Source organism: Mobula birostris, chromosome 8 (genome assembly GCF_030028105.1).
Source record: "Mobula birostris isolate sMobBir1 chromosome 8, sMobBir1.hap1, whole genome shotgun sequence".
NCBI lineage: Eukaryota > Metazoa > Chordata > Chondrichthyes > Myliobatiformes > Myliobatidae > Mobula > Mobula birostris.
Genome location: NC_092377.1, coordinates 86,296,605 through 86,311,424, shown reverse-complemented (window position 1 = coordinate 86,311,424; position 14,820 = coordinate 86,296,605). Strand labels below are relative to the sequence as shown.

General features: G+C 39.6%; 1 protein-coding gene across 14 annotated transcripts in view; it reads right to left on the bottom strand.

Annotated features, from left to right (window-relative positions):
- The window catches only part of ralgapa2 (Ral GTPase activating protein catalytic subunit alpha 2), a 560,288-nt gene that overhangs the window by 320,734 nt on the left and 224,734 nt on the right, over nucleotides 1-14,820 (bottom strand). For all 14 annotated transcript variants that reach the window (XR_011886861.1, XR_011886862.1, XR_011886864.1 and 11 more), the window contains exon 21: nucleotides 2,256-2,387. Coding sequence is in view for 10 of the 14 variants with exons in the window: in XM_072265566.1 (XP_072121667.1) it covers nucleotides 2,256-2,387 (132 nt within the window). In the remaining 4 variants the exon portion in view is untranslated. The remainder of the gene's footprint in view (nucleotides 1-2,255; nucleotides 2,388-14,820) is intronic.

The following is a 14,820-nucleotide window of genomic DNA, read 5'->3' as shown; positions in this document are numbered from 1 at the left end:
AGCTGCTCTAAAAAGCCATCTTGTGGGCATTCTACAAATTCCCTTTCTTGGGATCCAGAATATATGAGAAGCTGGGATGAACTTAGAACACCAGAACTCCAAAGAAACTTAGAAGCAACAGAAATGTGGTTTCTTAGAAGAATGCTGAAAATATCATATAGAGATAGGGTAACTAATGAGACAGTATTCCAACGTGCCCTTACAAAATGATCTTTAATGAGAACATTAAATGAGAGGAAACTTAAATTCCTGGGCCATGTCATCAGAAAGGGAGAAATAGAATGCCTTACATTACTAGGCCGTATGCCTGGGAAACACGGTAGAGGAAGGCAAAGAAGAAAATATATGGACACTGTGAAAGAATTAACAGATCTAAGTGTGTGAGATATCATTGACACTGCGAGGGATCATTTGATGTGGGGTGCCATGATCACCCAAGCGTGTAACACGCAAGGCACATGAAGAAGAAACCACAAACAATAATTTAAACAGCACCATAACTTGTTTTGATATTGAAATTCATATTAAAACTGTAACATTGATAATACAATGATTAAAACAACAATTACACTGTTCTGAAGACCTTCACCATCATCTCAATCTATCAGCAGGTGTATTTCAGTTGAATCTCCAATACTTCCAATTCCTAAGGCACACAAATACCAAACTTAGCCAAGTATGATGCTATCACCTTATTCCAAATGAAGCATCATTTGATATTTCCTCATCCTTTTCTTTCAAGAACTTCCCATCTTGCTCATTGATTTCAAAACGTTTTGCTTTCCTTTCTGCAAATTCGCTGTTACAGTTGTGATTTTACCACACTTTCCATTTTACCTCTGCTAGAATTCTCTTCCTATTTTATTTCAGTTTGTACATCCTTCTGGACATTCAGAATCTTCCTCCAATTCCCCCTACTCCCATCCTTTATCAACTATACCTTTGGTCACATGTCTAGTTTCTCTTTGCAACCTTCTCTGGTATCTCTGAAATATTCAGTAATATTAAACATGTATCTTGCCACATGCATGGACAGGAAATAACATTCACTACCTGTTGCTTTGAAAACACATTCTTTCTGGTCAAATGACAGTATTACTGGTCAGATGGCAATACCACTTTGCTTCTGATGGAAGCAGCGAATTATTACAGAGCTTAACAGTTTGGAACAAATATACAATTCTCTTAATTACTGCCTACAATAAATGGTTTAAGGAACTCCTCTCTGAATTATTGTAAACAAAATAATAACAAGCCACATTGGTTATAACATTTCATTTGGTCTGATCCAGGATTTCAGTGATACTGGGGGGTCTGGTACGTTCATACTCCCCTCCAATCTCCATGTAGGAGGGGTGACCCCAGCCGTACCTTTCCTTTTAATGAACAATTTTTTATAGTATTGCTATCTCAGTGTGTACTAGTCTGCCACAGAACTTAATTTCTCTCAGTTAACACCATGGCTTTATTCACATGCAAGTCCTAATTAAGTTCTTTACATTGCTATTTCACTACAACAACATAGCTGGTAATGTTGCTAGATCAAATAGTCTTCACTAATTGTCCTCTGTTTAGAACACTGTAGTCACTATCCTAGTAGATCTGGCCTGTGTAGGCCAAATTGAAAAGGTTGGGTGTAGGGGCCAGAGTCAAGGGACGAGCTGGTGTTCAGCTCGCTGCTCTGCGAGATTTATTCATCTCTGCACTGAACTGAGGCTGTGACCTGCAACTAATGGGTTCCTGAAGCGGCTACAGCAATGAACTGGCTTCGTGACTGTGGGCTCACTTTCGTTCTAAGTGTTATTTGTTTACTTTTTATTGTTTGCACTATTTGCTCTTTTTCCCCCCACACTGTGTGTTTGACAGTCTTTTTAACAGGTTCTATTGGGTTTCATTGCTTTTGTGACTGCCTGTAAGAAGACAAATTTCAAGGTTGTGCATACTTTAATAATAAATGTACTTCGAGCTTCTTTTGAACTTTGGTTTGCTGCTTTTCTGTTTTATTGAAGGCTGACTTACCCTTAATTCACATGCTTTAACATCAACATTTCACACATTTGCTTGCAATGCGCTGTTGATTACAATGTGATGGTCCATTATCTCCTCAAATTTTCATTGCCGCAAGGGAATAATAAAATTGTTCACACAAAACATTTGAACAATTTTGTTTGCAAAAGCAGTCAACTTAATGAGCCAACTAAATTTCCTGCAAATGAGATTTTGAAAAAAAACCTATGGAACAACAAATAAAGTACCTAAATCATCAGGAATTTGCAGCTTCTCATCCAAGAGTGTGGGTGAATCCTTAGGTTCAGGTTGTATAGAGTAAACTGAAGAAATGGTGGGAAGTTGTGGCTCTGCACAAGTTGAAAATGCAGTGCTTGATCCTAAGAAAGAATGGAAAAGTATACATCATGAATACATCATGAAGTTGACTGAATTAATGCACTAAATCTATATTACAAAATGTAAAAGTCAATCTTATGTAAAGCAGAAACATCAAAAAGCTTAAAGCTCTTTAATCATTTCTAAAATAATTTCCTACATCAATTGGGATTCACATAAACTTCAGAAACATAAAACTATACAACAGAAGACAAGTCAGTGGTACTCTCTCCACAGATGCTGCCTGACCCATTCAGTTCCTCCAGCATTTTGTTTGTTGCTGTCATTTACTTTTGTTGTAAAATACTGATTTTTCAAAAATAAAATTAAAAACATGTTTTTAAAAGTGCAAGGCTCAGGATCATTCCAAAACTGATTGTGCACAGAACAGAGAAGTTTTCTTCCTCCAAGATTCTGATTAATGTTTTTTTTACACACTCAGTGGCCACTTTATTAGATATAGCTGAATGCAAATGAAAATTAGCCAACCACCTGGCAGCAACTCGATGTATAAAAGCATACAGACATGGTCAAGAGCTTTAGTTGTTGTTCAGAGCAAACATCAGATTGGGCAAGAAATGTGATCTAAGTGACTTTGACTATAAGGCCATAAGACATAGATGCAGAATTAGGCCATTTGGCCCATCAAGTCTGCTGTGCTATTTCAACATGGCTGATCCATTATTCCTTTCAGCCCCAATCTCCTGCCTTCTCCCCATATCCCTTTATGCCTTGACCAATCAAAAATCCATCAACCTCTGCCTTAAATATTCGTAAAAACTTGCACACGCAACTGCTTGTGGCAACAAATTCCACAATTCACCACACTCTGGCTAGAGAAATTCCTCCTTTTCTCAATTCTAAAAGAATGCCCCTCTATTTTGAGGCTGTGTCCTCTAGTCCTAAACTCTCTCACCATAGGAATCATCCCTTCCACATCCACTTTATCAAGACCTTTCACCATTCCATAGGTTTCAATTAGGTCTCCCCTTATTCCTTGAATTCTAGTGAATGAGGGGTGACAACGGAATGATTGCTGGCGGCAGACAGGGTGGCTTCATTATCTCTGTATGTACAGATCCCTCTGGGGTTTTCATGCATAACAATCTCCAGCGTTTACAGAGAATGGTGAGAAAAACAAAAAACATCCAGAGAGTGGCAGTTCTGAGTGCGAGAATGCCTTGTTAAAGAGAGAGGTCATGGGAGAATTGCCTGACAGAAGGGTGACAGTAACTCAAATAACCTTGTGTTACAACAGTGCTGTGCAGAACAGCATCTCTGAATGGAGAACACATTGAATTTTGAAGTGGATGGGCTACAGCAGAAGACTATGTACATCCACTCAGTGGCCACTTTATTAGGTACAGGAGGTACCCAATTAGGTGGCCATCGAATGTACACCAAACTCTGGCCAAGTTGACCTAAAAATCCCAAGATTAATCCATGAGCTTAGGAAGATGAGCAAGGTCACAAATATCAACAGCCATATAAAACAAACATAATTATGGAAAGCAAGCCAGGAAATACTTTAAATCTGAAATATCTCAAAGATCTCACAACAGAACTTAACTTAGTCTAAGAACAAAAATTATACATTATAAATTTCTCTCATAAAATCCTTAACTTTTGCCAGAAGGATTTTAACATTTAATGCTTACAAAAATAATTTTTATTTCTATAATTAAGCCAAAATATAGAATTAAACGTTTATAATAAAATGTAACATATAGTCACTGTCAGGGAATTGTCCACATGCTAAAAAATGTAATAAATTTCACACTTTCAGGTCTGAATGGAGACAAGTGAGACACAACATTGGAAAAAACATTTCAGGTAAAACAAAGTTCCAAAAGAGACCTCCAAAACCCAGCATCAAATTAAACATGTAGACACAGATTCAAAATACATCAAAGATACATTTAGTACTTCTGTCAGGAAATCACCATTCACAAGTGATCAAAACATTGAATAGTCCTCTCAGTCAGGTAAACTTCAAAAGCAATAACATGTCACAATGGGATGAAATGGAATAAGTAGAGATGATTTCTGAGTGTATGAATTAAAAGGCTTTATTCATAACTGAATCATATGATCCAGTGCACTCATACTAACAAATGGTCATTTTACAATGATTTCCGATACACTTATTAACCCGCAGATCACCCCAAGCAATCAAGACACTCAATAATTATTGTTAAAGAAATACAAAGCAAAATAGAACATAGAACAGTACAGCATACTACAGGCCCTTCCGCCCACAATGTTGTGCCGACCCTCAAACCCTGCCTCCCATATAACCCCCCACCTTAAATTCCTCCATATACCTGTCTAGTAGTCTCTTAAACTTCACGAGTGCATCTGCCTCCACCACTGACTCAGGCAGTGCATTCCACGCACCAACCACTCTCTGAGTAAAAAACCTTCCTCTAATATCCCCCTTGAACTTCCCACCCCTTACCTTAAAGCCATGTCCTCTTGTATTGAGCAGTGGTGCCCTGGGGAAGAGGTGCTGGCTATCCACTCTATCTATTCCTCTTATTATCTTGTACACCTCTATCATGTCTCCTTTCATCCTCCTCTCCAAAGAGTAAAGCCCTAGCTCCATTAATCTCTGATCATAATGCATACTCTCTAAACCAGGCAGCATCCTGGTAAATCTCCTCTGTACCCTTTCCAATGCTTTCACATCCTTCCTATAGTGAGGCGACCAGAACCGGACACAGTACTCCAAGTGTGGCCTAACCAGAGTTTTATAGAGATGCATCATTACATCGCGACTCTTAAACTCTATCCCTCGACTTATGAAAGCTAACACCCCATAAGCTTTCTTAACTACCCTATCCACCTGTGAGGCAACTTTCAGGGATCTGTGGACATGTACCCCCAGATCCCTCTGCTCCTCCACACTACCAAGTAACCTGCCATTTACTTTGTACTCTGCCTTGGAGTCTGTCCCTCCAAAATGTACCACCTCACACTTCTCCAGGTTGAACTCCATCTGCCACTTCTGAGCCCACTTCTGAATCCTATCAATGTCTCTCTGCAATCTTTGACAATCCTCTACACTATCTACACCACCACCAACCTTTGTGTCGTCTGCAAACTTGCCAACCCACCCTTCTACCCCCACATCCAGGTTGTTAATAAAAATCATGAAAAATAGAGGTGCCAGAACAGATCCTTGTGGGACACCACTAGTCACAATCCTCCAATCTGAATGTACTCCCTCCACCACGACCCTCTGCCTTCTGCAGGCAAGCCAATTCTGAATTCACCTGGCCAAACTTCCCTGGATCCCATGCCTTCTGACTTTCTGAATAAGCCTATCATGTGGAACCTTGTCAAATGCCTTACTAAAATCCATATAGATCACATCAACTGCACTACCCTCATCTATATGCCTGATCACCTCCTCAAAGAACTCTATCAGGCTTGTTAGACACGATCTGCCCTTCATAAAGCCATGCTGACTGTCCCTGATCAGACCATGATTCTCTAAATGCCCAGAGATCCTATCTCTAAGAATCTTTTCCAACAGCTTTCCCACCACAGACGTAAGGCTCACGGGTCTATAATTACCCGGACTATTCCTACTACCTTTTTTGAACAAGGGGACAACATTCGCCTCCCTCCAATCTTCCGGTACCATTCCCGTGGACAACGAGGACATAAAGATCCTAGCCAGAGGCTCAGCAATCTCTTCCCTCGCCTCGTGGAGCAGCCTGGGTAATATTCTGTCAGGCCCCGGGGACTTATCCACCCTAATGTATTTTAACAACTCCAACACCTCCTCTCCCTTAATATCAACATGCTCCAGAACATCAACCTCACTCATATTGTCCTCACCATCAAGTTCCCTCTGATTGGTGAATACCGAAGAGAAGTATTCATTGAGGACCTTGCTCACTTCCACAGCCCCCAGGCACATCTTCCCACCTTTATCTCTAATCGATCCTACCTTCACTCCTGTCATCCTTTTTTTCTTCACATAACTGAAGAATGCCTTGAGGTTTTCCTTTACCCTACTCGCCAAGGCCTTCTCATGCCCCCTTCTTGCTCTTCTCAGCCCCTTCTTAAGCTCCTTTCTTGCTTCCCTATATTCCTCAATAGACCCATCTGATCCCTGCTTCCTAAACCTCTTGTATGCTGCTTTCTTCCACCTCACTTGTCACCCATGGTTCCTTCACCCTACCAATCTTTATCTTCCTCACCAGGACAAATTTATCCCTAACATCCTGCAAGAGATCTCTAAACATCGACCACATGTCCATAGTACATTTCCCTGCAAAAACATCATCCCAATTCACACCTGCAAGTTCTAGCCTTATAGCCTCATAACCTCATAATTTACCCTTCCCCAATTAAAAATTTTCCTGTCCTCTCTGATCCTGTGTTATATACAAATAAAACACTCAATTATACATCAAGTGTTGAGGTCACTGATTCTGGATGAAAAACAATGTTATCATTTCTATTCCATGACTTAACAACCATAGTGAAATTAATCACAACTATTGTAATAAATAGAATTACAGGAAAAGTTGTTATACCCAACTTTTAGCACAGAATTTCTCAACTTAATTGCCAAACCATTCCATTCTTATTGAATTTTTATTTCTCATTCAATTTTGGGGAGCATTCATAACAATATATGATGTTCATAATGTGTGGCTTACAAACTTTTAAGTTAATTTTGTAAAGAGACATTCTTAGGAAAAGGGTGAAAGAAAAATTCAATGATACAACTAAAGGGTGCTTCTGCAATTAAATGTTAAATGAAACATTTTGCGCAATCATTTAAAAAGTTTTATAAATAGCCAGTCAACATCTATATCTGATTCAATATGGCTGCCCTTGACAGATGTTATATAAGTCTATATGGAATGAAAATGCTAGTATCTGCACTTATTTACAGATTCTATCAGTTTTTCCACAATGGATATTAGACTAATATGTCTATATATTTTTTTTACATTCTCACATATCTTAAGAAACAGATTTGAATTTCAAAGAGAAAATTTTTAAAAGATCTTTGACAGATAATGGGCATTTCTAACAAACTTCTTCTGTATATTTGGTCTGGATTGAAAGCATCATTGTTGAATATGTCAGTTTTTGATGAAATTAATTTTCTCATACTATTTTCCTGCATACATTAACTTTAGATAGCAATAAGTATACTATTGATTATCTTGATATGTTAAGCTTGCTGAAGTTAAAAGACCCATATTATTCTTTAAACCCTTTTTTTCCCAATATACTTGCAAACTTTGTGTTAATCTTGACATACCTTCCAAGAAATCTGAGTTCCTTGTTGATGCAGCTTAGATAGCTATGATTTAATGATTAGCTTTGCCAACATTCAAATTAATTGGATATATAACTCAAGACAAATGGTATAAAGGGACAAAGGTAAATAAAGTTTAGTCAAGTGCTGTTTTCTAGAATATTGAAGAAAATAGTTGTTTTACTATATTTTATGAAAGCTTCATGTCACAAATTGGTCACAGCTTATATGTGAAGTTACTATCACTGAGGGAAACTATGCTCTCATTACACATAGTTTCTCTAATAGTTACTGAAATGGCATTTCAATTTGACAAAGATTTTGATAGTCTGTATATTACATGGTCAATCTCACACAACAGCACTAATTAGCTAAAATAATTCTCAAGAACTTCTTAATAAAATTTATTCTGACAACTTTCAACAGCTTTCTTTATACAGTATGTGACAACTTCTTTAATTGATCATTTTATAATATTTGTAAATATCGCTAACTAGTCTTTAATTTCATGAATCCAGTGCATCTCCTTAGGAAAAAGACTGGGGTACAGAGAACCGACTGTTTTACAGTGCTTCAGTACATGCCCAAGCTCAATGGAACCCTGAAAGATAATTTCTCAAAGATCTCTCAGGATCCTAGCTTACATCCAATTGAACCATTGTACTTTTGACTTCCTTTAGTTTAACTACAAACATTTATTTTGTATCTATCACACTCTCAACCTCTCCTCTCAGGTAAATAACTTAGTTCGGAAATAAATGCATGGTCAATAGTTCATACACAAGTAACGTATAATACTAAAGATAGATACGTATGTTGAAAAGGCCACAAGAGGGACTCTGCCAATGCAAAGATAAGGAATCCAGGCCTTGGTGCAATAAAAGCTGAGGTACAGCATGAGAGATAAATATTAAAATAGGAAATATTGAATTTTCCCATTGTACACCAGAGTCCTTCTCTGTCAAGGTTAAGTCATTAAAAAAAAACTAGAGAGATCAGAAATGCCTAAGACAATTTCCAAGCAAAGGAGGAACGAGTTTTCACTTCCACTTCTCAGGGTTGACTGCCAACTTCAAATGCAAATGGAAATAAATAGAGCAGAAAGAATTCCTAGGATTGCTCTATGACCATTTGCACCAGTGATATTTATCCAATGCAACATCCATTCAGAAATGCAATGGATTGTCAGTTTAGATGTTTTTGTCCAAGTCTCTTCGCCAGTCACGAGAATGCAGTTTCCGTCCTATTAAAGCGAATGGGCCGACAACCATGACCTGTGGAAGATGATTCATTTACAGCATAAGCTGATATGCAGTTCTACAAGGGAAGTTTAAACATCAGTTCTTTAGCGTGGATACTGTCAAGGAATCTGGATGCACTTTGTGCGCGAAATGAACCTGGAAAAGGCATGAACTGAAGATAGAAGACTGCAAATAAAATGGGACCTTCAGAGAGGATATCATAGTGCAACACACTTCACGAGGATATACCAAAGATGCAGCCCAGACGATTAGCTCGCCTTTGGAGTTTTAGGATTTTGTGGCTCTCGAGGTGGGCGGACTCGAGGTTGGTGCCTCTGCAGGAAATTGGTGTGTCGTGGGAGTACACGTAACATCAAAAGCAGCAAGCTGGCTGCTGGCTGTGTGCCCAGAGACCCAAGTTCTTTAGGCACAGAGCTCAGACAAAGCCACACAACAGACTTTTAACATCGTAAATCAGCGAGTTGTTTTGTTATGTCTCCCCTCTCACTGTGAAACAGAGACACCTCTTTTTCCCTTATTAGAGAGAGAGATACGGTATGTCGAATTACTGGGTGAACGAGTAGTCTTTGGGGGTACTGCAAGTCTGTGTCTTTATTGATGCTTTGTTGCACGCTTGAGTGCTCGGTGGGGGGGTGCCGATGGTTTTTTTTGCTAGTGGGGGAGGGGGATTGTTGCTTTACTGCTGCTTACGTGTGGGAAGGGGGAGCTGGGAGGGGGCTTTGGGGTTCTAACATTTAACTGTCATTCATTCTTTGGGGCACTCTGTATTCGAGAATGGTTTCAAAGGAAAAGAATTTCAGGATGTATATTGTATACATTTCTCTGACATTAAATGTACCTTTGAAACATAAAGAATGAAAGCAGCTTAATTGAATTTGAAATTGATGATGATGACGTTGACTCAGGCCTGAGAGGTCAGCGTCGGGCAATTTCATGCCTTACGAGGCGCGGATCGGAAGGCTGTGTGGGGCGCCACTCCTCGCACAGACATTTCGCAGTATTTTTCTTTATTTTACGAGGTCAAGTTGCGAACTCTACACTCAACCCGGCACGGATGGAAAGCGTTCTACGGAGCGGCCCAACTAGATTCAAACCCGGGAACCTCTGTTCTGGAGTCCGGCGCTGATGTCACTGCTCCACCAGCCGACCAAATTGAAACAAAGTAAATTATAACAGTATAGGCTATAATTTAACAGTAGATTGGAAAAATGCACGACAGTAAGTGAACAATGTCCAACAGTACAATAATGTACAATTTATGTGAAATACATATCCTTTTAAATGTACAAAAATGCAACAGATGAAGTAGCCCAGCAGTTGGGTGGACAATGGATCAAAAATAGTAGGATTAAATAGGTTATTCCAGATTGGGAGTCTGGGGCTAATGATATGGTGGGGCCTCACCTGCCCCTATTCAACATCAATGATCTGAATGAGGGCACCATGTATAACATATTTATGTCAGGTTATGTATTATTAAACAACATGGCACTGTGAGGTCTGATGAGGATACAAAGAGGCTTGAAGAAAATAAAGAGGCAAAGTGAGTGGTAAAGGACACAGAAGATGGAATATAATGTAGCAAGACACCATGTTATCCATTTGAATAGTAAACCAGAGTATTTTTTTATATGGCAACTGTGTTTAGGTGGACATGAATGCCATATACACTAATTGCTAAAGTCAATGGGAAGGTACACTGAGAAGTTAGAAAGATGAGTAGGTTAGCTTTTATTGCAGTTAGGTCTGAATATAACAGTAAAAAAAAGATTTCTAAGAAGGCACAAGTCTGTTCTCACTCAAGGAGAAATATATAGAACTTCTGACAGAGGAAGTACCAAGAAGATTTACCAGACTGATTCCTAGGATGGGGGAGTCAGATCCTATGAAGAGGAATCAAGCATGCAGGACCCTGGCATACTCTCCAGAGTTTAGAAGAATAAGAGGTGATCTTACTGAAACTCTAATACTCCTATAATGGAACATAATAAGGGATGAGTTTTCTCCTGGCTAAGAGGCCTAGAATGAGGGATTCGGAGCCCCAGAACAAGGACTCAGTAATCTGAGACGGAGATAGGAAGAAATTTTTTCAGAGTACAGAGAATATTTGGAATTTCTGATTCAAGGCAGCTGTGGAGACTTACTTGATGAGATATTCAAGAAGGAGATTGATTTTTTTTGACAAAAGGAGAAAACGGCATTGAGGCAGCACAACATATTTAGTACATGAATTTGTACAGCACAACATTTTGGCCCTTTGGCCCATAATGTCTGTGCAGACTATGATGCTAATTTAAACTAATCCTTTCTGGTCTATGTCCCTTCATTCTCTGAATGTTCATGTGTCTATCTAAAAGAATCTGAAATATTATCGAATTGGCAAGATTTGAATGAATGCTGAAGCAAGCATTGGGCTGGTAAGTAACAGTGGAGTCAGGAAACAATATACTGTACCTTGTCACTAATACTGGAACAGAAATGAGCAATGAATGGAGAAAAATAAATATATTTGCTCTTGGAGATGAGAAGTAGTGGCATCTTAAATCCACAGAATAATTCTGGAGTGTAAAGTACACTTAGTAAGAGAGTGAAACCAGATTAAAAATATTTACAAGCTGCTCCTTAATAATATCGCATGAACCATTAGGGTCAACTTCCCAGCTCTATTTTCTAACACACTGTTTCTGACACACAAACATTATCACCAAGTCCGTTCCATGGCCTGGCCTCAAACTTGGTCTGAACTAGATATTTCAAAGCTAATTAAACTTCTAAGTACATGGTGATGAAATTAAGGTATTATGAGCCAGGGGATATTAACATGAGTCCCAACAGAGCAATGGGAGTTTAGATTCAACAGAGTAAAAAAAATCTGTAATTAAACAAAAAAACCTAGCCTTAGTATTGTTATATAAAAGATTCACCTACTCCATTAACATAGTGGAAAACCACAGTCAGGATGGATCGGTAAAGCATCTCCTCCTCACTGAAATTCAGCACAAACGCATCTCAAGTATGTTTTATTTCTATTATTTATTGAGATACAGTGTGGGATAGGCCCTTCTGGCCCTTCGAGCCACACTGCCGAAAAACCCACTAATTTAATCCTAGCCTAATCACAGGACAATTTACAATAACCAACTAACCTACCAACCAGTATATCTTTGGACTGCAGGAAGAAACTGGAGCACCCCGAGGAGACCCACACAGTCACAGGGAGAACGTACAAACTCGTTACAGGCAGTGACAGTTGAACCTGGGTCGCCAATACTGTAAAGCGTTGTGCTAACTACTACTGTGCCGCCCCCATGCTCACCATTTTCTCTCAACACCAGTGACTGTGGAACTAGGCACAGCTCAAACACCATCTATAGTTTCACTAATGATGCACTGTTGTCAGCAGAATCTCAGATGGTGACGAGAAGACATACAGGAGTGAGATAAATCAGCTGGTTGAGTGGTGTCACAACAACAACAACCTTGCAATAAACATCAGCAAGACTAAGGAACTGAAAATTGACTTCAGGAAGGGGAAATTGGGAGAACACACAGTAGTCATGACATAGCACACCAATGCCTTCCCTGTCATTTTAGGGGATTTCAACCAGGCTAGCCTGAAGTAGTCTCTGAACTACCAGCAAAATATCACCTGTTGAACAGGAGGAGGCAACATACTGCACCACTGTTATATCGTCATGAAGAATGCTTCCCATACCCACACTTAGGAAAGTCCCATCACTTGGCTGTACTTCTACTTCCAGCATATAGGCAGAGACTAAAGACCACAGCACTAGTGGTGAGGATCAAGAAGGTAGGCTCAAGGGAGGTGGAGGAGTGCTGATAGGACTGCTTTAAGTCAGTGGACTGGATAATATTCAGGGATTCATCCTCAAATCTGAATGAATACTGCACAGTTGTCACCGACTTCTTCAAGACCTGTGTAGATGACTACACCTCCGTGAACTGGCAAGTACCTAATTTTGTTCGATTATTCAAGAAGGGAACCAGGGATAATCCTGGAAACAATCAACTGGTTAAGTCTGTCGTCAGTGGTAAGGAAGTTACTGAGGAGCATTCTTAGGGATAGGATTTATGAGCATTTGCAAAACCATGGCCTATTAGGGAGAGCCAGCAAGGTTTTGTGCAGGGCAAGTCATGTTCGACCAACTTAACTGAGTTTTTTGACGAGGTGATGAGGGTTGTCTACATGGATTTCAGTAAGGTTTTTCTTTTTTCTTTTCATTGGAGGCTCATCTAGAAGATTAAGATGTATGAGATCCATGGATTGGCCACTCAGATTTAGAACTGGCTTGTCCATAGAAGATAGTGGATAGTGGTCAAAGGGATTTATTCTAGCTGGAGGTCTGTGATTAGTGGTGTTCTACTGAGACCTCTGCTGCTTTTGATGTATATAAATAATCTGGATGAAAATGTAGGATGGGTGGATTAATAAGTTCGCAGATGATACGAAGATTAGTGGCGTTGTGGATAGTGTAGAAGATTGGCAAAAAATAAAGCAGGATATGTATCAGTTGCAGATATGGGCAGAGGGATAGCAGATGTAGTTTAACCTGGCAAAATGTGAAGTGTTACGGGGAAGCAGGTAGATGGGTTTGTTAAGCGAGACACAATACACTGATTATAAGTAAGCATATTAATCATTTATTCTACGAGTCTGTGGTGGCCAGTGCTATCATGTTTGCTGTTGTGTGCTGGGGCAGCAGGCTGAGGGTAGCAGACACCAACAGAATCAACAAACTCATTCGTAAGGCCAGTGATGTTGTGGGGATGGAACTGGACTCTCTGACAGTGGTGTCTGAAAAGAGGATGCTGTCCAAGTTGCATGCCATCTTGGATAATGTCTCCCATCTACTACATAATGTACTGGTTGGGCACAGGAGTACATTCAGCCAGAGACTCATTCCACTGAGATGCAACACAGAGCGTCATAGGAAGTCATTCCTGCCTGTGGCCATCAAACTTTACAACTCCTCCCTTGGAGGGTCAGACACCCTGAGCCAATAGGCTGGTCCTGGACTTATTTCCTGGCATAATTTACATATTACTATTTAACTATTTATGGTTTTATTACTATTTATTATTTATGGAGCAACTGCAACAAAAATCCAATTTCCCCCAGGATCAATAAAGTATGACTATGACCACTTATAAACAACAGTAAACTATCAACCAAACATCTAAGTCAAGCAAGTACTCATCTAAGCCACCCTAAGTTACAAAAACTGTTACATTAAATATTCAGTAACACTACAAACTCAACAAGTACTTCATTAAGTCTCCTCAAGTTACAGAACTACAAGAGTAATCCGCATGTGGGCCCTCCTATACTTGCAGCATACTTTCCCAATGGTTCTTCAGCATTGGCCGTGACCTCAGTGTGAAGAGGAGAGCCTTAAGACAAAAGAAAAGCGAGCAAGTCTCTCGCTTGTGCTATTGTTGAAACACTGTGGTGCATAGAACTGGTCACCATTGCCATGGCACTCAAAACGACAAATGGGAAAGAGCTGCTACATCCATACTTGCCTTTACGAGTCAAGGCACTGAGTTCAAAAGTCAGGATGTTATGCTGCAGCTTTATCAGACTCCAGTTAGTCTGCATTTGGAGTATTGTATGCTGCTCTGGTCACCTCATTATAGGAAAAATGTCGAGGCTTTGAAGAAGGTTCTGATGAAGTTTATAGGTTGCTGCCCTGATGCTGCAGATGAGGTTTGTAGGGCATATACCATAATGAGAAGCTGGACAAACTTGGGTTGTTTTCTCTTAAGCAGCAGAGGCTGAATGGAGATCTTATAGAGGTTTGTAAGATTATGAGAGTCATAGAAACAGTAGATGGATTCTATCTTTTTCCCATGGTGGAAGTGTCT